This window comes from Lagenorhynchus albirostris, chromosome 1, assembly GCF_949774975.1.
Source record: "Lagenorhynchus albirostris chromosome 1, mLagAlb1.1, whole genome shotgun sequence".
NCBI classification, from domain to species: domain Eukaryota; kingdom Metazoa; phylum Chordata; class Mammalia; order Artiodactyla; family Delphinidae; genus Lagenorhynchus; species Lagenorhynchus albirostris.
The window spans coordinates 21,806,835-21,831,825 of NC_083095.1; the positions used below are offsets into that span (position 1 = coordinate 21,806,835).

The 24,991-nt window shown below is 42.7% G+C and overlaps 1 protein-coding gene across 3 annotated transcripts in view; it reads left to right on the forward strand.

Moving 5' to 3' along the window:
• Nucleotides 1–24,991, forward strand: part of STON2 (stonin 2) — a 148,625-nt gene that overhangs the window by 41,968 nt on the left and 81,666 nt on the right. For all 3 annotated transcript variants that reach the window (XM_060125625.1, XM_060125458.1, XM_060125546.1), the window contains exon 4: nt 19,970–20,164. In XM_060125625.1, coding sequence (XP_059981608.1) covers nt 19,970–20,164 — 195 coding nt within the window. The remainder of the gene's footprint in view (nt 1–19,969; nt 20,165–24,991) is intronic.

Genomic DNA, 24,991 nt, shown 5'->3' on the forward strand with positions numbered 1-24,991 from the left:
AACAGAAAGGGATTTGAAGATGCTGGCCCTGAAGATTGGAGTCATGAGGCCACAGCCAAGGAATGCCAGCAGCCACCAGAAGCTGGAAGATGCAAGGAATGAATTCTCCCCTAGAGCTTCTGGAGGGAGCATTGCCCTGTTGACATCTTAATTTTGGCCCAGTGATTCTGATTTCAGACTTCTGGCTTCCAGAACTAGGAGAGAATAAACTTCTGTTGTTTAAAGCCACCGGCTTGTTGGTATAGCAGCCACAGTTAATATATCACGTCTCCAAAATCTTAAAATGGAACCAGACTGAGAATGAGTCAATCTGGGCTAGTGGAGCATCTCTAATAGTGCAGGCCATTTACCAAGCAGATGTTCTGTGCTAGCCACTATGCGTCATCTCCAAAGTTTGCAGCCCTTTACAAACTTTTTAAAGTTTACACCACCATGCATGCAGGTGGTGAAGTTCAGCCAGAACAAAGGTTCCGTGGAAACTGATTTTCGGCTTCAGCCGTCTTCACAGTCACATAAGTATCACCCAAACAAACGGACTCTCTCCTATAACGGAGTTACAGTTTCTCAGTTTATTCCCATTTTCCTCACGTTTGTCCTATTTGCTTCTACCAAATGCCTAGCACCCTCTGGTCAGATGTCTTTGTGTCAGGAGAAAGGGAAAAATGTGTATCTTGGACTCATCCCATGCAGCCTCTCTATGAGTTCCTTTTATGAGAAAATCATCGTGGCCTCAGAGAAATAGGTGGGAAGACGACAAAGGAAGACTGATTAGTGACATTCCTAGTCTGGATTCCTGGAAGCAAAAAGTGGAGCCTTACTCAGCCAGCTTTTTTCATACCTTAACATTCTGGCTTGCAAAGAGAAGTTGGGAAAGAAATGATCACACACACAGGAGTGCCTAGGTAGAGAAATGTTATCTGGGATACTCCTTTCCCCTCCCCCAGTCCCCATTCCTCCACTCCTCCACAGTTTTCTTGACAGAAGAAAAGCAAAACAAAACAAAACACCAAAAAACCCCACAAAATAATTTATCTTTTAAGTTGTGCCACCTAAGAATAAAGTCAAGGGGGCATTGGATTTCAGCCTGGAAGGGGAATGTGCAATTTGCCTTCATTAAAATGCAGGAGGCTGTAGGCATGGGGAGTAAGGGACAAAGAGACTGTCATTAGTGTTAAATCTCTTGTTTTTGTGGCGTTAAATGCCAGAAGGTGCGCAGGGAACTTAGAGAAGCCAGGGAGTAGTTAGTCCCCACCCTGGTGACCTGGCTACTTTTTATTGTTCACTGACACATACCAAGGGTGACTGGATAGCCAGGAGTAACAGCTGGAGGGGAAAACAACTCCAGAGATGCTTAAATCCATCAAGGGAACAACTTTCTTTTGGACTTCAACTAGGGCAGGGTTTGAAGTGAATAAGTGCCCTCATGGTTGGTCTGGGAAAAAAGGAGCTACCTGTTCTCCCTCAGAAAAATATGAATAAAATCAGTTGAGTGACAGAGCCTTTCTATAACTACATATATAGGAAAGAGAGCTGCCACCAGTTCTTTGGACCTGAGGATACTAGGAATGAGAGAGCATATAAAATCATGCCTTTTGATTCTTTTGTAAAAATTGTTTCTTCCATTAAGACCCCTGAAATTTGGTGAAGGCCAAATGTGGAATTCACATATCTGACTTAACAGGACCACTTTGGCTCAGGCTGTGTTGATAAATATCCTCTTTTGAAAGATTTTTATTAGACTCTTAACTGTCAAACACTTAAACTTTGGACTTAAATTAGCACAAGAATACTGTTCACACCTCCAGTTTGAAGATGCTGTGTGAACGATCTGGGTTACATGGTGAAAAATGTCAAAAAACTTAACTGAAAACTTGTTTGCCAAACTCTGAACTAAGTGCACAGATATTCTGTTAAACCGTGAGCAGAACCAAAGTTTTTTGTTTCTTTTTTTTTTTTAAACCTTATGGTGGATCTGTTCAAATCAAAATTGAATCTTTATATTGTTCTCTTAAAGAAAGATTTTTGAGAATGAACCTAAACCCAAGTGTGTTTTGTTCACATTGGGTCCTTTAGCAATAGTGTTTCTGAGGTTGCCTCGTTGCACAAAGCTTTCCTAACTTAGTATTTTGCCTGCTCTGACTTTAAAATTCTACCGTGCACCAGGAAGAATGTAGTAGTTAGCTTCCCTGTCACCTGAAATCTTTACAAACATTATCTCAGACCCAAGGCTGATTTCACAGATGTGCATTTTACAAGTGTATGGGTGTGCTTAGAATATGTTTGCAAATGCATGCAAATTGACTGACAGAGCAAAGGTCATCCCCAAATTAAAACAAAACAAAAAAAAATTAAGGCACTATTATCAACATGAGGCTTCCTGTTCACTCATCATGTTATGCGCTGACCTTCCAGGGACATGGCAGTTTTGTGGCAAGGCCAAGGCTGAATTGGACCCATTATGCAGATACTGCAGGATATGCATAATTACAAACATAAAAAAAATTTGATTTCCGGAACATTTGTCCCACAGCCCAAGCAAAACACTAGTATTCGCTTGTCCTTCAAATGTCTTCCCTCACAACTTGGACTGAGGCCTTCCCATTGTGTCTGGGGAAGCTAATTATTTGGGACCAGAGAAAGAGCCACTTGTTTAGGGGAGGACCAGAGATGCCGTCAGCCATTTAAGAGGGAGGCAGGGGTGACAGCTGAGAGACTTAATCCTGATGAAGACTAGTCCATTGGTTAATTTCTGTTATGTTTTTCATTCTGGCTACTGGGGGCGGGTGGGTGAGTGGTGGATGGGGGTGGGATAAGATCCCAGCCATTTGGTGAATACAGAGACCAGACGCCCTGCATTTGACATGCATATATATTTCTCTCCTCAACAGAGGAGGTCTTATTTTCTTTTAATACCTTAAATTATTCTTCTCTGCCTTTAAATGTAATTAATGACCTTTCTGGAATCCATCTCAGACCATGATGCACTCAGGAATGAATTTAACAGAGCCCTTCTTCCTCAGGGGTCTGCCACCTCTCTACCCCTCTCCACTGAGCTCCACTCTGCTCCAATTGTCACCTCTCCTGCTGTTCCCCAAAGTGCGTTTCTGCTCTTACTGTCCCCTCAGCCTTTAAAGCTCTTCCCCTACATTTTCACTCAGAGCTCTGCTCAGCATCGCCTCCGTTCACCAACTCCCTGCTTTTTCTTTTTTTAGATAGATAGATAAATATTTTAAAAAAATAAAATAAAAATGAACTTGCATCCCTTCTGGGTGGGAAGTGTCCCTTTTTGATGGAACAGGGAGTTTCTCTGTGTTCTGGGTGAGACTGGGTGCTCTGGGAGCAGTGTTTTGGGGGGGTCCCTCCTCAGACAACGTTCAGGGCCCAGCTGCCCTTGGGGAGGGGGTAGCTGAGCTATCGAAAACCCTCCACTCACCCCATTTTCAACTAGAGCTGTTCCAGCCATGCTTGTTTCACATGTTGGACGTCTTAAATGATTCCGTTTGAAGAAAGAAATATTTGGGGTTTAAAAAAAAGGGAGAGAGAGAGCTGGAAAGCCACTCACCTGAGGAAGAAGCACTAGGCTAGGAATCAGGAAGCCTGGTTTCTCTGCTTTTTCTGGCTTTATGTGTCTCTACAGCCCATGTCTCTACCTGAAATTAGGTTGTATGCTCATTTGTTTACTGTCTCTCTTCCCCACTAGAGGAAAGGGACTTTGTCTCTCTCACTTACTCTTTATCCCAGAATACGGTGCATGGACCTTAGTAGGTGCTCACTTTGATTTATTGGATTAATGAAGGAAAAGGTGAAAGATGTACATGAAATCTAAAGCAGAAACATTATTGTTTATGTGGGCAGTGAGCGGCTAGTAGAACTTGAAGGATGGCTTCCTCAGTGAAGTGAATTTTTTTTTTTTTTAATAAGCAAACTATAACAGCCTCTTCTCCATCATGCCTTTCTCTTATCAGCTGGTTGTTATCATCAGTTTTTGATTTTCCACTGTTATGCACATAGTGTATGTATAAACATACCGCATACATACACGTAGATACACACAGACATACACATGTAACATGTACTCATACACATACATTTACATATATGCACATATAACATGTACACTTACATATATACACATACAACATATACGCCTAACATAACATATACGTATTTTATTAAAACTCCAGAATTCTCCTCTTCCAGAGAATATGCTAGCTCACCCAGGGAGCCGTGTGGCCTATCTCACCCTCACCCTCAGTGTGGGACACAAAACACAATAAGCTGCCCAAGCATGCATTAATTAACTGGTTCATTCATGCAAAGAATATTTAGGTGCTGGGAATGCAATTATGAGAAAGTTGGACACCGTCCCTGTTCTCCCCAAGCTGAAGTTAATCCAGCGGTCGGGCAATCTGTTACCCATGAAGCCTTCTGGGGTGAGCAAGCGCTCTTCTGAGCCAGTCCTGGGGCAGCTGCTTTGTATTGCCAGCTATGAAATAGCGTGAAAGCCACAAATGAAGAGTCGAATTAGATCTATTTTGTATTCATGGATGGGCATGTTTACGGCATTGGAAAAATCACTTAGCCCTAGTGAGTAAACGTCCAAGTATAAATAAAGGACATGACATCAAAATGTATATAAGTATTTGAAGTTTTAGTCTACCCAGGATTCCAAAGTATAAAAAGAGAAAACAGTATTTGCTGTATTGTTTCAGCTGACAACTTGTAAGTTTATTATTTATTCAATCAATGGCGCTTTGAGCCCCCACTATTTACCAGTCACTGTTCAAGGCACCGGGGATACAGTGGGATATTCCTGCCTCATGGAGCATCCATTCTGCTGGGGAAGCCACACCAGAAACACGATCAAGAAGTAGATGCAATGTAAGTGTGTTAGATAATGTAAGTGGGAAGAAGAGAACAATGAGGCAAAGAAAGGGAATAGCGTGAGGGAGGATGTGAAATTTTACAGAAGGTCAGGGCATGACTCTCTGAGCAGTAACTTTTGAGCAAAGACTTGAGGGGAGTGAGGAGTGAGCCTTGCAGAAATCAGGGAAGGAGCCTTCTAGGAGGAAGGAACAGCAAGTGACGGGACTCTGGGAAGGTGGCCGTGTTCGTGGGATGTGATTGGAGTGGAGTGAATTAGGGAGAAGTTCGAGAAGATGAGACAGAGAAGTTGAGGGGTCTCAGACCACGTAGGTCCTTGAAAACACAATGAGGACATTCTCACCTTTACTGTGGGTGAGATGGGAAGCTGTGGGAGGGTGTTGAGCCAGAGGTGTGGTGTGATCCCACTAGGCTTGCACAGATAATTCTATTAAGACTGTGTGGCTGCTATGTTGAGAGCGGACTGAGAGGACAGGATACCAGGGGACAGCCACTGTGATGATCCAGGAGAGGATGGTATCTTGGACCAGGGTGGTAGCTTGAAGATGGTGGGAAGTGATTGGATTCCAGGTATATTTTGAAGGTAGGACTAATAGAAGCTGGGATGGACCAAATGTAAGAAGAATCAAGGTTTCATTCTGAACATCTGAAAGGGTGAAGGAGCTGGTGTGGAAGGGATAGTAGGAACTTAGTTTCTGACTTGTAAAGTTAGAGATCTACGTCAAGATTTCAAGTAGATTTGGACATAAGTTTATGTCTGGAAGTAATAACGACCACTTAACCCTTTTTGAGTACTTCCTTTGTGCCAAGCATTTTTCCAAGTGCTCTGTCAGTATTAGCCTAATCCCTTTATGAGATGGGCACTGTTTTCAGCTCCATTTTACAGGTGAAAACACAGAAGAACAGATGTATTAAGTAACTTGTCCCAGGCTACAGGGCTGAATGTGAACCAGGCAGTCTGGATCCAGAGTCCTTGTGCACAACCTCATAGGAAAGGAGAGAAGGCAGACTTCTGTCTGTTTTTCACTTTATTCCTTGACGGGTGGATGTGGCTCTGAAGCATCGTGATGATAGCAGCCTGCTGTTCCGCCGGCCAGGCTGTCGGAGGTCTGGTCCCTGGGAGAAGAGTCAGCTCCAGACCCAGTACTTTCTCTCACCGTTCAACTGATCTTGTGGCCTGAGGATAGTCAATTCAGAACCTAAGTAAAATGATTTATCCAAGATTTCTAAGCTGATAAATAAAGTGTATGAGACCAAATGAGAACAGTTTGTAGGATGTAGGGACTTTGTGTCTCCCAGCTGCATTATTCTTAGTTTCTCTTTCAAGGGAAACTTTGGAGTTTTATCTAAGAAATGTAAAGAGCTAATGTGAAAATACAAATAGTTAAAATAGCTTCCTTTCTTGAATAATTAGTCTTTTGATATGTGGTCTTAATAAGCTTTATTATCTACCAAATAAACACAAAGGAACATATTTAAAATGTGTATTAAATTAAAAGGACGACAGTACAACCCACCACCCAGTTTAATAAATAGAACACTGTCATCACCCAGAAGCTGCATATTTCCCTGCTGATCATGACATCCTTTTTCCAGACATCCTCTTCCCTCCCTCCTCTGTCATGCACTTCCTGGGTTTTGTGATAACTGCTTTACTTCTTTTTGAAAAAATATTTATTTATTTGGTTGCACCTGGTCTTAGTTGCAGCAAGCAGGCTCCTTAGTTGTGGCATGCGAACTCTTAGTTGCAGCATGCATGTGGGATCTAGTTCCCTCACCAGGGATTGAACTGGGGCTCCCTGCATTGGGAGTGAGGAATCTTAACCACTGTGCCACCAGGGAAGTCCCTGCTTTACTTTTCTTAACAGCTTTCCTACCTACATATGCATCGAGAATGACATAAGTGAATTCCCTGTTTTTGAACCTTATGTAAGTGGAGTAATACTGCATGTATTATTCTGTGGCTTGCTCCTTTTACACAACATTATTTGTGAGATTTTTCCATGTTATTACCTGTAGGTATAGTTCCTTTAGTGTTTATTGCAATGTATTCCTTCTTAGTAATATTTCACAATTCATTTACCCATTCTATGAGCGATGGATGTTAGAGTTATTTCTACTTTTCTGCAATTAAGAACGTGCTTCTGGGCTTCCCTGGTGGCGCAGTGGTTGAGAGTCCGCCTGCCGATGCAGGAGACACGGGTTCGTGCCCTGGTCCGGGAAGATCCCACATGCCGCGGAGCGGCTGGGCCCGTGAGCCATGGCCGCTGAGCCTGCGCGTCCGGAGCCTGTGCTCCGCAATGGGAGAGGCCACAACAGTGAGAGGCCTGCGTACCGCAAAAACAAACAAACAAACAAACAAAAAAAACGAACATGCTTCTATGAGCATACTTTTTGTCTTTTCTATGAGCATTCCTATCCTGGTGAACAAGTGCAAGTGATTCTCTTGTATAAAAAAAAGTTGGAGGGGAATTGCTATGCTGCAGAGTGTGTTTATTTTCCACTTTCTCAGATAACTTTAACATCAACTCTTTTACTACAGTGGTTCCAGTTTACTCTTCTACCAGCCACATGTGAAAGATGCTGCGGCTCCACTTCCCCGCCTGCTCTGGGATAGTCATGTTGCACTATTTTTGTCACAGGGAGGCAGGGAGAGAGAGAAGGGGGAAGAGTAACGGTATCTCATGTGGTTTTAATCTGCATTTCCTAGATTACTAATGAGGTTGAGTTTCTTTTTTTTTCCTTTTTTTTTCATTTAGATTTTTTCTTTCATAAAATGCCTAGTGGCGTATTTTTTTGTTGAGGGTATTTTCCTTTTTCTTGCTGATTTCTAGGAGTTCCTTGTGGATATGTTGTGTGGCAGATATTATCTCCTACCGTGTGGGTGGTCTTTTGACGCTTTGTGGTGCCTTTTAGTGAAAAGTTCTTAATTTTAATTATATGAAATTTGTTTATTTTTCTTGTATGCTTGGTACTTTCTTTGTCTTGGTAAAGGAAATCTTTCCCTACCCCAAAGTCATGACCATATTAAGCTATATGCCTTCTAAAATGCATCTTATGTAGCCTTTCACACTTTGACATTCAATCCACTTAGAACTGATTTTTCTGTATGGTGTGAAGTAGGAGTCTAATTTCATTTTTTTCCATATAGTAGTATTTTCCCAATATTATTTCTGTTGTTTTATTTATTTTAATATATATTTACAAATATATTTATATTATTAAACATTTGATTTCATTCATATCTAAATAGTGTATTCTGCTTAATATGAGGAAAAAAACATGCTAGGATTGTGATTGAGAGGCAAAACTCTATAATCCAATTTAGGGAGAATTAACATCTTTACCTCATTAATTCTTTCAGTCCCTAAATATAGTATATCTCTCCATCTAATAAGGTCTTCCCTGTGGTCTGTTAATACACTTTACAAGTATCTCCTCTGGGGCCTTGCCTATCTTCTGTTAAATTTATTACTATATATGCTTCATATTTTTTGTTGTTGTTATAGATGCTCTCTTGTTTTCTTGCTGGTTAAAGACTTTTAAAACTTTTAATACTTTTGCTTTGCAAAAGACCCTGTTAAGAAAATAAGGAGACACTCATGTATGCTGGTGGGAATGTAAAATGGTGCTGGTGGGAATGTAAAATGGTACAACTTTGGAAAACAGTTTGGTAGGTTCTTATAAAACTAAACATGCAATTACCATGTAACTCAGCAGTTGTACTCTTGGGCATTTATCCCAGTGAAATGGAAACTTATGTTCATACAAAAACCTGTACATGAATGTTCATAGACCTTTATTTATAATAGCCAAGAACTGGAAACAGCCCAGATGTCCTTTAGCAGGTGAATGGTGAAACTAACTGTAGTACATCCATACTATGGAATACTGCTCAGCAGTTAAAAGGAATGAAGTATTGATATGTTCAGCAACGTCAGTGAATGTCAAAGGCGTTATGCTGCGTGATAAAAGCCAATTGTAACAGGTTACGTACTGCATGATTCCATTTATAAAGCATTCTCGAAATGACAAAATTATAGAAATGAAAAACAAATTAGTGGTTGCCAGGGGTTTAGGAACAGGGCATGAGGGGAAGAGGTGGGATTGAATATAAAAGGGCAACAGGCAGGATCCTTGTGGTGGTGGAGCTGTTGTGTAGTGTGGATACATAAACCTACACGTTGATAACATTACATAGAAATAAATACAACACAGACACGTACCATGTGTAAAACTGGGGAATAGGAATAAGACTGGTAATCTTATTTTCTCTTTGCTAGCTCTTAAGATCTTCTGTATGTCTTTGGTCTTGCTGTCGAAAACTCAGCCTCTGTGCACCAGTGCCAAATCGAATTTCGGAAACAGAGTTTGGGGTGAAGTAGAAAAGAATAGCTTTATTGCTTTTCCAGGCAAAGGGGGACACAGTGGGCTTGTGCCCCTCAAAAACTGTGTGTCCCAACCTGGGGGGATTTGGTGACGACTTACAGCAATGATTCAAGGGCAGGGCTGCTGATAAGGATCAGGGTGTGCGCAGGGCCTGCACCCCTTTAATCTGGTCTCAGGTGGTCTCTTGAAGAGTTTCTCTGGTTCCTTTAATTGGAAATGAAGAATGCTAAGTCTTCCATTTGTTGGGGGGTTTAGTTCTGTAAAGAGCTCAAAGATATGTTTATGTGTATCCCTGCCCCAAGGCTGCACTACTGTTTCTGGACTGTTCCTCCCTTGTCTCTGCAACCCCTCCCTTCCCTGATTAGCAACCATTCGAATCTGCCCTGCGGAACTCAGGGAAGGTCATGGAGGCTGGAATCTATTCCCTACAAACAGGAAATGGGGGACACTGAAAGGCTTCTGTGCCCAGGAGCCCCATAGGGTCCTGCTTGGTTTCAGTCTTATATAGTTATTTTTTGGTTTTTTTTGTTTTTGCGGTTCGCGGGCCTCTCACTGTTGTGGCCTCTCCCATTGCGGAGCACAGGCTCCAGAAGCGCAGGCTCCGGATGCGCAGGCTCAGCGGCCATGGCTCCGCGGCATGTGGGATCTTCCCAGACCGGGGCACAAACCCGTGTCCCCTGCATCGGCAGGCGGACTCTCAACCACTGCGCCACCAGGGAAGCCCCAGTCTTATATAGTTTTGATATCTACTTATGGAGTTATTTTTGGTTACCCTCCTTGAGATACTTTGTGATTTTTTAATCTGACAAATAAAATCTTTCATAAATTCTGGGAAATTCTCAGCCAGCATTTTTTCAGATATTGCCTTCATTCTCTCTCTCTTCTCTTTAGGAACTCAGATTAGATGTCTGTGGGACCTTCTCACTCTACCCTCTTTCCACTATCAAAGTGGAAATACTTCGACCAGGTTCTCAGACTGGAAGTTTTTCTGGCCACACGAGTAGTTTTAGCTGCAAACCCCTATATGGGACAGCTTGTGGTTATAAAATCTCAGATTTTTTTTCCCCCCTCTATCTTGCACCCTTAGCATGGGGTTACTAGTGGGGGTTATTCCTAATTTACCCTTTAACTGAGCCCTTTGAGAATTCTAGCTTTAGGCACCAGATCTTCTGTTAGATTTTCCATCTTGGGTAAGTCCTAGGTTTTTTTCCCTTTGCCTTGTCAGGGAGGAAGAAATTTTCCTCTACCCTTCTAGGTTCTTCAGACTGGTCTAAGAATTAAATTAACATGAGACAGATTAACGGGAGAAAATGAAACGATTTTGATTAATGACACGTATACATGGGAGAGACCCAGAAAAACTGAGTAACTCGTCTTAATGGCTGAAGCCCTCATCTTATATACCATCCTTAGCTAAAGACGAAAGAGAATGTTGAGGGTGGTGAGAGTCTTTGGTGGGAGATGGCCAGGAAAAGCAGAGTAAACAAGGCTGATTATGATGCAGATTTAAGTCCAAACCTTCTCCACTGATAAGAGTTTCTGGAGATTTGGTCATCCTCCTCTTGGTATGAGGTACAGCATGAGGGACAAACCCTTACAAATAAGATTTCCCTTACAAATGGAAATTTTTTTTACAAAAGGGTAACTCTTACTTGGTTTTCAGAGTACTTCTCATGTCTGCTGTTTCTTAGAAAATGATCAGTTTAAGACAATTAATATGCCACAGAGACATATTTTAGGGTGGCAAATTCTGTTCCCCTACACCTTCTTCACAAGAGATTGAAAAAATTCAAACTTAGGAGTCTCCCTGGTTTGTACAAAATCCTCAGGGTATAAAAATCAGGCTGTGTGCTCTGCTTACCATTTCTGGGTTCCAGCTTTCACTCGGCCTCTGATAACTCTTTACTTTCTTGCTTACCCTGTAATGTATTGTAAATATTGTTGTTAACATTTTACCTAATATTTTACTTTTATTTCCATAATAGTTAAGTGTCTAATCCATGATACTGTAGGAAATGGCAATCCTGTGATAAGCTTTTACAAGTTCAGCTTTGGTTTTTTAAAAAATTGTTTATTATTATTATTATTGGCTGTGCTATGCAGCTTGCACAATCTTAGTTCCCCGACTAGGGATCAAAGCCAGGACCCAGTAGTGAAAGCACTGAGTCCTAACCACTGGACTCCCAGGGAATTCCCTTTGCTTTTGTTTTTTTTCTTGGTTGTTTCTTCTTTTTATTTTCAGTGTTTTGATTTTTTTCCCTATGTTTGTGTGGGAGTTTTATTTTAACAGTCTGTATTTAATATAGAATGTCTGTGTATAGACTGTTACGGACATAACCAACAAATCCTTACTGAGCGCCTACTTTACACCAGGCACTAGTCTAGAAATGGGGATTTGAAGGGGAGGAACAATAATTTTTCCTCTACCCTTCTAGGTTCTTAGCTGAGAAGCCCCTGTGATAAAAAATTAACAAGAGAAAAACAAGTTTTTTTTTTTAACGTCTTTATTGGAATATAATTGCTTTTCCATGGTGTGTTAGTTTCTGCTGCATAACAAAGTGAATCAGCTATACATATACATATATCCCCACATCTCCTCCGTCTTGCATCTCCCTCCCATCCTTCCTATCCCACCCCTCTAGATGGTCACAAAGCACCGAGCTGATCTCCCTGTGCTATGTGACTGCTTCCCACTAGCTATCTGTTTTACATTTGGGAGTGTATATATGTCCATGCCACTCTCTCGCTTTCTCCCAGCTTACCTTTCCCACTCCCTGTGGCCTCAAGTCCATTCTCTACGTCTGCGTCTTTATTCCTGTCCTGCCCCTATGTTCTTCAGAACCTTTTTTTTTTTTTAGATTCCATTTGTATGTGTTAGCGTACAGTATTTGTTTTTCTCTGTCTGACTTACTTCACTCTGTATGACAGACTCTAGGTCCATCCACCTCACTACAAATAACTCAATTTTGTTTCTTTTTATGGCTGAGTAATATTCCATTGTATATATGTGCCACATCTTTATCCATTCATCTGTCGATGGACACTTAGGTTGCTTCCATGTCCTGGCTTTGTAAATAGTGCTGCAGTGAACATTGTGGTATATGACTTTTTTTGAATTATGGTCTTCTAAGGGTATATGCCCAGTAGTGGGATTGCTGGGTCATATGGTAGTTCTATTTTTAGTTTTTTAAGGAACCTCCATACTGTCCTCCATAGTGTCTGTGTCAATTTACATTCCCATCAACAGTGCAAGAGGGTTCCCTTTTCTCCACACCCTCACCAGCATTTATTTGTAGATTTTTTGACGATGGCCATTTTGACTGGTATGAGGTGATACCTCACTGTAGTTTTGATTTGCATTTCTCTAATGATGAGTGAAGTTGAGCATCCTTTCACGTGTTTGTTGGCAATGTGTACATCTTCTATGGAGAAATGTCTATTTAGCTCTTCTGCCCACTTTTCGATTGGGTTGTTTGTTTCTTTGATATTGAGCTGCATGAGCTGCTTGTAAATTTTGGAGAGTAATCCTTTGTCAGTTGCTTCAGTTGCAAATATTTTCTCCCATTCTGAGGGTTCTCTTTTCGTCTTCTTTATGTTTTCCTTTGCTGTGCAAAAACTTTAAGTTTCATAGGTCCCATTTGTTTATTTTTCTTTTTATTTCCATTTCTCTACAAGGTGGGTCAAAAAGGATCTTGCTGTGATTTATGTCATAGAGTGTTCCGCCTCTGTTTTCCTCTAAGAGTTTTATAGTGTTTGGCCTTAAATTTAGGTCTTTAATCCATTTTGAGTTTATTTTTGTGTATGGTGTTAGGGAGTGTTCTAATTTCATTCTTTTACATGTAGCTGTCCAGTTTTTCCCAACAAAACTTACTGAAGAGACTGTCTTTTCTCCATTGTATATTCTTGCCTCCTTTATCAAAAATAAGGTGACCATATGTGTGTGGGTTTATCTCTGGGCTTTCTATCCTGTTCCATTGATCTATATTTCTGTTTTTGTGCCAGTACCATACTGTCTTGATTACTGTAGCTTTGTAGTATAGTCTGAAGTCTGGGAGCCTGGTTCCTCCAGCTCCGTTTTTCTTTCTCAAGATAGCTTTGGATATTCGGGGTCTTTTCTGTTTCCATACAAATTGTGAAATTTTTTGTTCTAGTTCTGTGAAAAATGCCAGTGGTAGTTTGATAGGGATTGCATTGAATCTGTAGATTGCTTTGGGTAGAAGAGTCATTTTCGCAGTGTTGATTCTTCCAATCCAAGAACATGGTATATCTCTCCATCTGTTTGTATCATCTTTAATTTCTTTCATCAGTGTCTTATAGTTTTCTGCATACAGGTCTTTTGTCTCCCTAGGTAGGTTTATTCCTAGGTATTTTATTCTTTTTGTTGCAGTGATAAGTGGGAGTGTTTCCTTAATTTCTCTTTCAGATTTTCATCATTAGTTTATAGGAATACAAGAGATTTCTGTGCATTAATTTTGTATCCTGCTACTTTACCAAATTCATTGGTTAGCTCTAGTAATTTTCTGGTAGCATCTTTAGGGTTCTCTATGTATAGTACCATATCATCTGCAAAACAGTGACACCTCTTGTTTTCCGATTTGGATTCCTTTTATTTCTTTTTCTTCTCTGATTGCTCTGGCTAAAACTTCCAAGTTATGTTGAGTAATAGTGGTGAGAGAGGACAACCTTGTCTTGTTCATGATCTTAGAGGAAATGGTTTCAGTTTTTCACCATTGAGAATGATGGTGGCTGTGGGTTTGTCATATATGGCCTTTATTATGTTGAGGTAATTTCCCTCTATGCCTACTTTCTGCAGGGTTTTTATCATAAATGGATGTTGAATTTTGTCAAAAGCTTTTTCTGCATCTATTGAGATGATCATACGGTTTTTCTCCTTCGATTTGTTAATATGGTGTATCACATTGATTGGTTTGCATATGTTGAAGAATCCTTGCATTCCTGGGATGAACCCCACTTGATCATGGTGTATGAGCTTTTTAATGTGCTGTTGGATTCTGTTTGCTAGTATTTTGTTGAGGATTTTTGCATCTATGTTCATCAGTGCTATCGGCCAGTAGTTTTCTTTCTTTGTGGCATCTTTGTCTGGTTTTGGTATCAGCGTGATGGTGGCCTTGTAGAATGAGTTTGGGAGTGTTCCTTCCTGTGTTATATTTTGGAAGAGTTTGAGAAGGATAGGTGTTAGCTCTTCTCTAAATGTTTGATAGAATTCGTCGTTGACGCCGTCTGGTCCTGGGCTTTTGTTGGTTGGAAGTTTTTTAATCACAGTCTCAATTTTAGTGCTTGTGATTGGCCTGTTTATATTTTCTATTTCTTCCTGGTTCAGTCTTGGAAGGTTGTGCTTTTCTAAGAATTTGTCCATTTCTTCCAGGTTGTCCATTTTATTGGCATATAGTTGCTTGTAGTAATCTCTCGTGATCGTTTGTATTTCTGCAGTGTCAGTTGTTACTTCTCCTTTTTCATTTCTAATTCTACTGATTTGAATCGTCTCTCTTTTTTTCTTGATGAGTCTGGCTAATGGTTTATCAATTTTGTTTACCTTCTCAAAGAACCAGCTTTTAGTTTTATTGACATTTGCTACTGTTTCCTTCATTTCTTTCTGATCTGATCTTTATGATTTCTTTCCTTCTTCTAACTTTGGGGTTTTTTGTTCTTCTTTCTCTAATTGCTTTAGGTGTAAGGTTAGGTTGTTTATTTGAGATGTTTCTTGAGGTAGGATTATATTGCTATAAACTTCCCTCTTAGAACTGCTTTTGCTGTATCCCATAGGTTTTGGGTCGTCATATTTTCATTGTCATTTGTTTCTAGGTATTTTTTGATTTCCTCTTTGATTTCTTCAGTGATCTCTTGGTTATTTAGTAGTGTATTGTTTAGCCTCCATGTGTTTGTATTTTTTACAAATTTTTTTCCAGTAAATGATATCTAGTCTCGTAGCGTTGTGGTTGGAAAAGATACTTGATATGATTTCAGTTTTCTTAAATTTACCAAGGCTTGATTTGTGACACAAGATATGATCTATCCTGGAGAATGTTCCATGAGCACTTGAGAAGAAATTGTATTCTGTTGATTTTGGATGGAATGTCCTGTTAATATCCATTAAGTCCATCTTGTTTAATGTATTATTTAAAGCTTGTGTTTCCTTATTTATTTTCATTTTGGATGATCTGTCCATTGGTGAAAGTGGGGTGTTAAAGTCCCCTAGTATGATTGTGTTACTGTTGATTTCCCCTTTTATGGCTATTAGCATTTGCCTTACGTATTGAGGTGCTCCTGTGTTGGGTGCGTTAATATTTATAATTGTTCTGTGTTCTTCTTGGGTTGATCCCTTGATCATTATGTAGTGTCCTTCTTTGTCTCTTGTAGTAGTCCTTATTTTAAAGTCTATTTTGGGGCTTCCCTGGTGGCGCAGTGGTTGAGTGTCCGCCTGCCGATGCAGGGGACACGGGTTCGTGCCCTCGTCCGGGAAGATCCCACATGCTGCGCAGTGGCTGGGCCTGCGCATCTGGAGCCTGTGCTCCGCAACGGGAGAGGCCACAACAGTGAGAGGCCCGCGTACCACAAAAACAAAAATAAAGTCTATTTTGTCTGGTATGAGAATTGCTACTCCAGCTTTCTTTTGATTTCCGTTTGCATGCAATAACTTTTTCCATCCCCTCACTTTCAGTCTGTGTGTGTCCCTAGGTCTGAAGTGGGTCTCTTGTAGACAGCATATGTATGGGTCTTGTTTTTATATCCATTCAGCCAGTCTGTGTCTTTTGGTTGGAGCATTTAAGCCAATGTAAGTAAATAGCTACATTTAAGGTAGCTTTTGATATGCATGTTCCTATTACCATTTTCTTAATTGTTTTGGGTTTGTTATTGTAGGTCTTTTCCTTCTCTTGTGTTTCCTGCCTAGAGAAGTTCCTTTAGCATTTGCTGTAAAGCTGGCTTGGTGGTGCTGAATTCTCTTCGCTTTTGCTTGTCTGTAAAGGTTTTAATTTCTCTGTTGAATCTGAATGAGATCCTTGCTGGGTAGAGTAATTTTTGTTTTAAGTTTTCCCCTTTTATCACTTTAAATATGTCCTGCCACTCCCTTCTGGCTTGCACAGTTTCTGCTGAAAGATCAGCTGCTAACCTTATCGTGATTCCCTTGTATGTTGTTTGTTGTTTTTCCTTTGCTGCTTTAATATTTTTTCTTTGTATTTTAATTTTTGATAGTTTTATTAATATGTGTGTTGGCCTGTTTCTCCTTGGATTTATCCTGTATGGGACTCTCTGTGCTTCCTGGACTTGATTGACTATTTATTTTACCGTATTAGGGAAGTTTTCAACTATAATCTCTTCAAATATTTTCTCAGTTCCTTTCTTTTTCTCTTCTTCTTCTGGCACCGCTATAATTCAAATGTTGGTGCATTTAATGTTGTCCCAGAGGTCTCTGAGACTGTCCTCAATTCTTTTCATTGTTTATTCTGCTCTGTGGTAGTTATTTCCACTATTATATCTTCTAGGTCATTTATCCGTTATTCCCCTATTGATTCCTTCTAGAGAATTTTTAATTTCATTTATTGTGTTGTTCATTGTTGTTTGTTTCCTCGTTAGCTCTTCTAGGTCCTTGTTAAACATTTCTTGTATTTTTTCCATTTTATATCCAAGATTTTGGATCATCTTTACTATCATTACTCTGAATTCTTTTTCAGTTAGACTGCCTATTTCCTCTTCATTTGTTAGGTCTGGTTGTTTTGTTTTTGTTTTTTTTGTGGTACACGGGCCTCTCACTGTTGTGGCCTCTTCCGTTGCGGAGCACAGGCTCCGGACGCACAGGCTCCGGACGCGCAGGCTCAGTGGCCGTGGCTCACGGGCCCAGCCGCTCCGCGGCACGTGAGGTCTTCCCGGACCGGGGCACGAACCCGTGTCTCCTGCATCGGCAGGTGGACTCTCGACCACTGTGCCACCAGGGAAGCCCCTGGTGGGTTTTTACCTTGCTCCTTCCTCTGCTGTGTGTTTCTCTGTCTTCTCATTTTGCTTAACTTACTGTGTTTGGGGTCTCCTTTTCGCAGGCTGCAGGTTTGTAGTTCCCATTGTTTTTGGTGTCTGCCCCCAGTGGGTGAGGTTGGTTCAGTGGGTTGTGTAGGATTCCTGGTGGAGGGGACTCGTGCCTGTGTTCTGGTGGATGAGGCTGGATCTTGTCTTTCTGGTGGGCAGGACCGCATCCATTGGTGTGTTTTGGGGTGTCTGTGACCTTATGATTTTAGGCAGCCTCTCTGCTAATGGGTGTGGTTGTGTTCCTGTCTTGCTAGTTGTTTGGCATAGGGTGTCCAGCACTGTAGCTTGCTGGTCATTGAGTGGAGTTGGGTCTTAGCGTTGAGATGGAGATCTCTGGGAGAGCTTTCCCTGTTTGATATTATGTGAAGCCAGGAGGTCTCTGGTGGACTACTGTCCTGAACTCGGCTGTGCCACTTCAGCGGCACAGGCCTGACACCCAGCTGGAGCACCAAGACCCTGTCTGCCACACTGCTGCCTGCAGTCCCAAGTCCCTGGGACGTAGCTCTGAGCAGCTCCCCAGAAGTTTAATAAACATATATACTCCTATATACATGGGAGGTACCCAGAAAAAAAATGAATAACTCCCTGAAATGGCCCAAGCCACCACCTTAAATACTAGCTAAAGACAATAGAGGATGTTGGGGGAGGGAATAGGCCAGTTTCGGTAAGTTACCAGGTTACCCTGGTAAACAAGGGTAAGGTTGTTTTGCAGATTTAAGTCCAGGCCTTCTCTGCTGGTAAAGGGTCTCTAGAGATTTGGACCTCCTCCTATTCCTGGTACAGAGAGACAGCTTTACAGATGGAGATTTCCCTTATAAATGTAAATGTCCCCTTACAATAGGGTAACTTTCACTGAGTTTTCAGAGCTTCTCCCTCATCAGCTGTTTCTAAAATATAATAAACCTAAAATAATCCGTATGCCAAAAATGCATATTTTGGGGTAGCAAATCCTTCTGGCCTTCAGGGCAGAAGAGTGAACAATAATGAACCAAAATCCTTGCCCCCAAGGAGCTTGAATTCTAGCGAGGAAGACATGGGACATATAGGCTGTTAGAGATAACGTTAAGGAGAAATAAAGCAGAGAAGGGGACTTGCATCTTTGGAGAGAATAGCTCAGGAGAAGGTCACATTTTTACGGAAAATGGGGTGTGAGCCATAAGCATTCCAGATAGAGAAAAGATCTCTATGTTTTATAAATGCCTAAGAAAATAAAATGAAAATTCTCTGTAGTTTCATATTTACACCATGTCACAGATATTGCTATTTATTTATTCATTTTCCTCTTAAATCTCAGTATCTCTTCCTGTTTCTGAGCCCAACACCATAATTTGGATTCTCCAGCCAGGAGGCCTGACAGACACTATGTTTTTGGACAAGCTACTTAACCTCTTTGAGTCTGTTACCCCCTGTGTAAAGGAAGACCACTGTCTAACTCTCAGGACCCATGGGCAAGATGAGATAACATTTGTACGAGTGTCTGACATTTCATGGGTACTCAATAATTGCTACTTTCATTCTTTTTTTTTAATTCTTCCTTCCCTGTCCACACTCTTTTCAGCACTTGTTTTCAGTACTTGTCAGTAAATTTGCGATCAGATTCTTATGCAACACGGTGGAGAAACCATGTGATAGGCAATTAACCAAAGACAAATTAGGAACATTAGGAAACTTGATTTTAAAAAAAGAAACTTTCCGAAGTGTTTTTTGCTAACTTTGGTGCTCAAGGTTACAGAGATAAAGCCAAGCCCTGTGCACTTCCCCCTTAAAGATATTTTTCATTGTATGCCAGGTCAGCAGTCCTAGTAGATCTGAATTTGTATATGTAAAAGTCTACAGATTCTCCAGTTACAGTCAAACTCAAGGCAAGCGGAGACATCACGTTCATATGCAAATACATCTATATTCACATTCTTATCCCTTAATCCAATTTAGCTCTAATTTTGCAGTGCAAATCGGTAAGTTTTCTTGAGAGTGTTGGTGTGCCACTAAAAATGGAGGAAATGTAAGGGTAAGGGTAAAACTGCATGTAGTTTAGGTCTGAATGAAACCGAAACCTAGGTTTAGAAATAAAAGTAGAGCCTAGGGACTTCGCAGGTGGCACAGTGGTTAAGAATCCTCCTGCCAATGCAGGGGACACAGGTTTGAGCCCTGGTCTGGGGAGATCCCACATGCTGCGGAGCAACTAAGCCTGTGTGCCACAACTACTGAGCCTGCGCGCCTATAGTCCGTGCTCCGCAAGAAGAGAAGCCACTGCAATGAGAAGCCCACGCACCGCAACAAAGAGTAGCCCCCGTTCGCCACAACTAGAGAAAGCCCATGGGCAGCAACAAAGACCCAATGCAGCCAAAAAAGAAAAAAAAAAGTAGAGCCTAAAATCACTCATATTCTTTGGTGAGCTTATCTTTGATTTGAGGGTCATTAGACCTTAATTGTAGTACCGGTTTTGATACTGACTCACTGTGGGGTCTCAGTCAATTAGTTTTCCCTGTCTATATCATGAGTGACACTTCCTTGCCTTGTACGGCTGTTGAGATTTCATAGTGCTTGTGTTGTTTTAGTGCTTGTCTGACTTTCATAACATCAAAGTCAGACAAGCACTAAAGATAAACGAAGTACAACTATTTATACTGTATGTTTTTGGTTTTCCGTCTGTCCCCAGCCATATCATTGACCATGCCCTGCTGGACGTGCCCTTCCTTCAGCTCCCTGAGGAGATGCCCTCTGCCCTCCGAGAGCAGCTGGACCACACATTCTGAAGACATCAGTAGTCCTAGTTTTGGCCCTTCGTACACAGGCCTGCAGCTCATCAGTGCTGAGGAGCAGAGTGGCCTGGCTTCCAGGGCCGACTCGACTGGTAAGATGGAGCCCCAAGCCAGAGGGCTCTGCAAATCACTTTTGGTGACCTGTTGCCACTCATCAAATCTCTGCAGCCAGCTTTGTTTGCAGAATGAGTTCAGGCATAGTCATCCAGTCAAAAAGCTGGAATCCTGAGTGGTTCAAAATTGCACTGGGAAAAAACATGCACAAAGATTGGCTGGTTGGTTGGCAAGGTTATCAATACTGGGAAACCATTTGACAGTGTATCTTAAGGGGCTGTTTTCTGACTGTTCTGTACAAGTACGGTTCCCTGTCAATTTATTTTCTCCTTGGTTAACCAAACTATGTGTAATATGAACAAGGCTGAATCTTTCATCCTACCACCCACGCACCTTCCCTATTCAGTAAGAGGGAGGTTACATTTAAGCAGAGAAAAAGGAAATGTTATGTGAAGTGGAATGAGAATCAGGATGCAGCCACTGTGTCCAGAGTACAGATCATTTTGCAGTTCTGTTTTTTCTGTTTTGCCTGGATTGAGCTATGCACCAGTGTATAACATCCCATGTTCTTATTTATTACATTTCCGGTAGGTGTAGGGTGGAATGCTGGCTGGCTTTGCAGGTAGAATATGGGCCTGTCAGCAAGCACTGTATTATGGGTTGGGTTTAGGGCAGCATTGGAAAGATGTTGTGTGTGGTTAGTGTTTTGGTTATTTGGCCCAAGGGATTGCTTTCCTTTGAAAGTGATAGAGTTACTGATGGTTTCTCTGTAGATGAATTTACCCAGTGTGTCCAACAATATCTGTTTTTCCTTCTCAAAGGTGTGCTTTAGGAATTTGTCTCTGGATCATTTTTCAAATTTGGGTAACATTTGTCCTCACGGTGTGTGCTACTGGGAGGTTCTACAAGTAAGAGTGATCCCTCTTGCAGACTAAAGGGTTCAGACAGGATTTGGTTTGGTATTTGATAATATTGCAAGGAATCCTAGTTTACGATGGTTTCTCTCTCTCTCTTCACAAGCCATAGTTCTTTACTGCATTTTGTTTGCACTGACACACTCAGTTCTGGTTGATGCTCTGTGACGGATGATCTTGATCAGCAGCTGAAATATGCCCTCATACCCCCCTCTCCACCCTGGGGAGCATTTCATGGATGGGAGCATCTTGTGGATGGGAAGTCACAAGCTGAGGTGGTGAGGAAGAGAGGCGGTGCTTGCCTCCCGTTTGCATCTCCTTGCCCTCAACCTCTTTGCCAAGCCTTCCCGTGGAGGAGGCTAAGAGCACACAGACGCTGGAGTCAGACTGCCCAGGTTCAGATCCTCCTTCTGCCATTGTGACCTTGGGCAAGATTCTTAGTATCTTTACGACTCAGTTTCCTCATCTGAAAAATGGCCGTAATAATAGTTCTTACCTCAGCCAAATCATTACTCACTCCAAGTGAGACAGTTTATGTACAACGCTTAACATAATGCCTGACACAGAATGAATGATCGTCAAGGATGTGATTTCTTCTCTCTCCTGCCCCAGGGTTCTTATTGCTTTAGAGAAGTAGAGGTGGGCTCCTCACTGCAGCAAAAGTCAAGATCTCTAGGCTCAGGCTGTTCTTTTTGGTGGCCTCTTTACTTAGGTGAAAATTGCTTTAATTCCTAGAGGTTCAAATGATGAAGATCAGTGTCGTAGCCTGAACTGGACATTGTTAAGCTGTCCCCAAAGCTTATAATTATGTTTAGTATCTCCCTTTTCATTGAGAAAGCCTCCTGCCCTGTGTTGTTTTGGTCAGGGTCCTAGCAGGAAGCATATGGTGCCCTCAGAGGGGTTTATCTGAAGAGAGTTTAATGAAAGAACTGCTTACAGAGGCAACAAGCCCTAGATTCATGGAAGAGGGGCTGCCCCACAGGTGCTATGGCTATAGAAAGAGCAACACCACTGCCAGAGACTTGGCAAAGTGGGGAGAATAACTACCCAGATCTTGTGTTGGTCCTCGCATCAGCAGATCTTGTCGGAAACCAAAGGGCATGGAGCCCTGGTGAGGCAGCCCACAGCAGTCAGCCACCAGGCCACAGAGCAGGTGTAGAGAGGTGGAGAATGGCTTTGGAGTGAGGGGTGGTGGTGAAGCAAATGGAGAATAGCCAACACACTTTGGTCCCTACCAGGAACTAAATGTCCTGCAGGCTGGGGTCACTCCAGAGACACAAATGCAAAACCAGGACTAGAGAATGATGAGTGATGCTCTCGGTTCCCTCCTTCAGCAGGAGGCGGTTTCTGCAGCTACAGGGAGGCTAGATGTATGGCCTTTTAGCAACCGTCCTCTTTTGCAGAAGTAGTAATAATCATAGCCAGGACTTAGTGTGTGCTGTGTGTCAGATGTGGATTATCTCTGCCTTTACAGGAATCCTGCTGGCAGGCATCATTCTCATATCCTAGTTGACCCTGAGTCTGTAGAAGGTTAAGAGACTTGTCTAAGAGAACACCGCTAAGGAATGGACAAATCTGTGTCTTAAAGTTCCAAAGCCTTTTCCAGTGGCTCCCAAACCTGGCAGTGCTAGAGTCATCATGTTATCAGTTTGCTGTTACCTTCCAGACCTGCTGTACAGATAGGTATAGAGGAAATACATATATATACCTGACCGGTGCCAACAGGGTAGAGTTCTGGCTTTGAAAAGCCTTTAACTCATCCTGGGTCCCAGGATAGAAGGAAGATAAGGAAAAACAAGGTTTAGGAGGACGACCAAGTATTTTCGAAGCCTGTGGCACTTACCCATCTACCCCAGCAATGGGGAATTTACAGATGCTTTCAGTTGAGCTATTGAGAGCTTCAAAGAAATTGATAAACATGGAAAAGTGCCCCCAGCCAGGTGGCTACCCATCCTCTGCCCAGCCCCGGGCCTGTGGCACTGGCCAGCCTCTGGGAGAGCCCTACTTTGAGGCTGGATGTTTCAGTCAGGGTAAACTGAATCCCTCAGGCTGGGGAGCAGATTCTCATCCACCTCTGTCTCCCCTCCCTGGAGCTTCTCTTCCTCATCTGTGAAATGGGGCTGGGCACCCCTGCACCGGCAGGGTGACAGGGTGTGTGCAGAGGTGCTTTGTACAGCGCCCTAGGAGTAAAAAAACAATCCTAATTGAAAAGCCCTGTGCCTTATTTCCCTTTAGCATGGGAAATGAGGGTAATTATTGCCTACTCCTTTATTGCCCCAAAGAGGACTGTAAACCATATGCGTTGTGGGATGGGATCAGAGAGGGGCTTCGCGGTCCTCAGCAGCGAGCCGGGGTAAGTGGAGAGACGCTGCGGGATTTCAGGATGATGGGTTCCTGTGCTGAGGGCTTGGGGGTCCTTGGGAGGACCTTCCTTGGGGAGACTTCTGTCATTTATCTGCCCACTCTCGACCCCCATGTCCTTTAGCATTGCGGAGGGAAGAAGAGGGTGAAGAGAAGTTGCCCCGCCAGCCCAGGGGTTTCCCTGCGGATGCGGCTGGGGCAGATGCTCCGCGATTCATCTCCTGTGTGGAGCGGGATTATGGTGGCCCAGGCCCGGCCTGTCTGCCTGGCTCTGTTGCTCTGTACGAGGCCACAGCAAGCCATACCTCCTCGCTGTCCTTTGCGGCAGGAGTCCTGCAAGAAGCTGGCATCCCCACAGGGCAATCCCGATTCCCAGCATAATTGTGCAGGGAAGGACTCTGTGATCAGCCTACACTTTCTTCTCGTTTTCTCACTAAGGGGATAATTAGCAGGAGGAAGGCAAACAAATCCCCAATCCCCTCACCTTGGTTAAATCACGGGGTGTGGGCAGAGCTGGAGAGCAGTGTAGAGGTTTGCTCTGGGGTTCGGCTTTCCAGTGCAAATGGCAAAAGTGGGACTAGGCAAGATCCCTAATAGCACCCCCTGTCTCCCCAGGGTCCCCTTTCCCTAGATGACAGGCACACCCTGTCATCACATACAGTAGCTCTGTAATGCCCCTAGTTTTACCTGAGTTGATAAATGGTAAGAGGGTCGAAGGAATAAAAATAAGCCTTCTGCCTTGGAAGTCCATTGCAACCAAGAGAAGAGAAAACACAAAAATGTTTACAGTAGCACAAGCTGCTGTTAAGTAGTGGGCCTCCATTTTGGTTGCACAGGCTCCGGACGCGCAGGCTCAGCGGCCATGGCTCACGGGCCCAGCCGTTCTGCGGCATGTGGGATCTTCCCGGACCGGGGCACGAACCCGTGTCCCCTTCATCGGCAGGCGGACGCTCAACCACTGCGCCACCAGGGAAGCCCCTGGGTTTCTTTTATGCATAAGAAAGGTGTCGGTTTACGTGTGGGATGACAATGCTCAGGTGTATATGCAAACTGAGAAACTTGATGCTGGGTGAAGCACATCGCAGGTGTTTAATAGTTGTCTGTTGAATGGATCCTTGCATGAAAGGAGTGGGATTCCAGGTGGTGAGAGTCATCTGCATCCCAGACATCTGTATCCCATTTGGGTTTAAGAGTCCAGCATTTCTCCCAAGTGTGTCCCATGCAGCCGCCTAAGAAAAGCCAGGATGCTGGGGCCAACGAGTTAGGTCATGACCTGCCACCTTTGTTTTTTTAAAAAGTATTTATTTTATTTTTTAATTTTCGGCTGCGTCAGGTCTTAGTTGCGGCACACGGGATCTTTCGTTGCTGTGTGCAGGCTCTTTGTTGTGGTGTGCGGGCTTCTCTCTGGTTGTGGCACGAGGTTTCCAGAGCACGTGGGCTCTGTAGTTGTGGCGCATGGGCTCTGTAGTTGCGGCATGCAGGCTCTCTAGTTGCGGCACGTGGGCTCAGTAGTTGTGGGGCACAGGCTTAGTTGCCATGCAGCATGTGGGAATCTTAGTTCCCTGACCAGGGATCGAACCCATGTCCCCT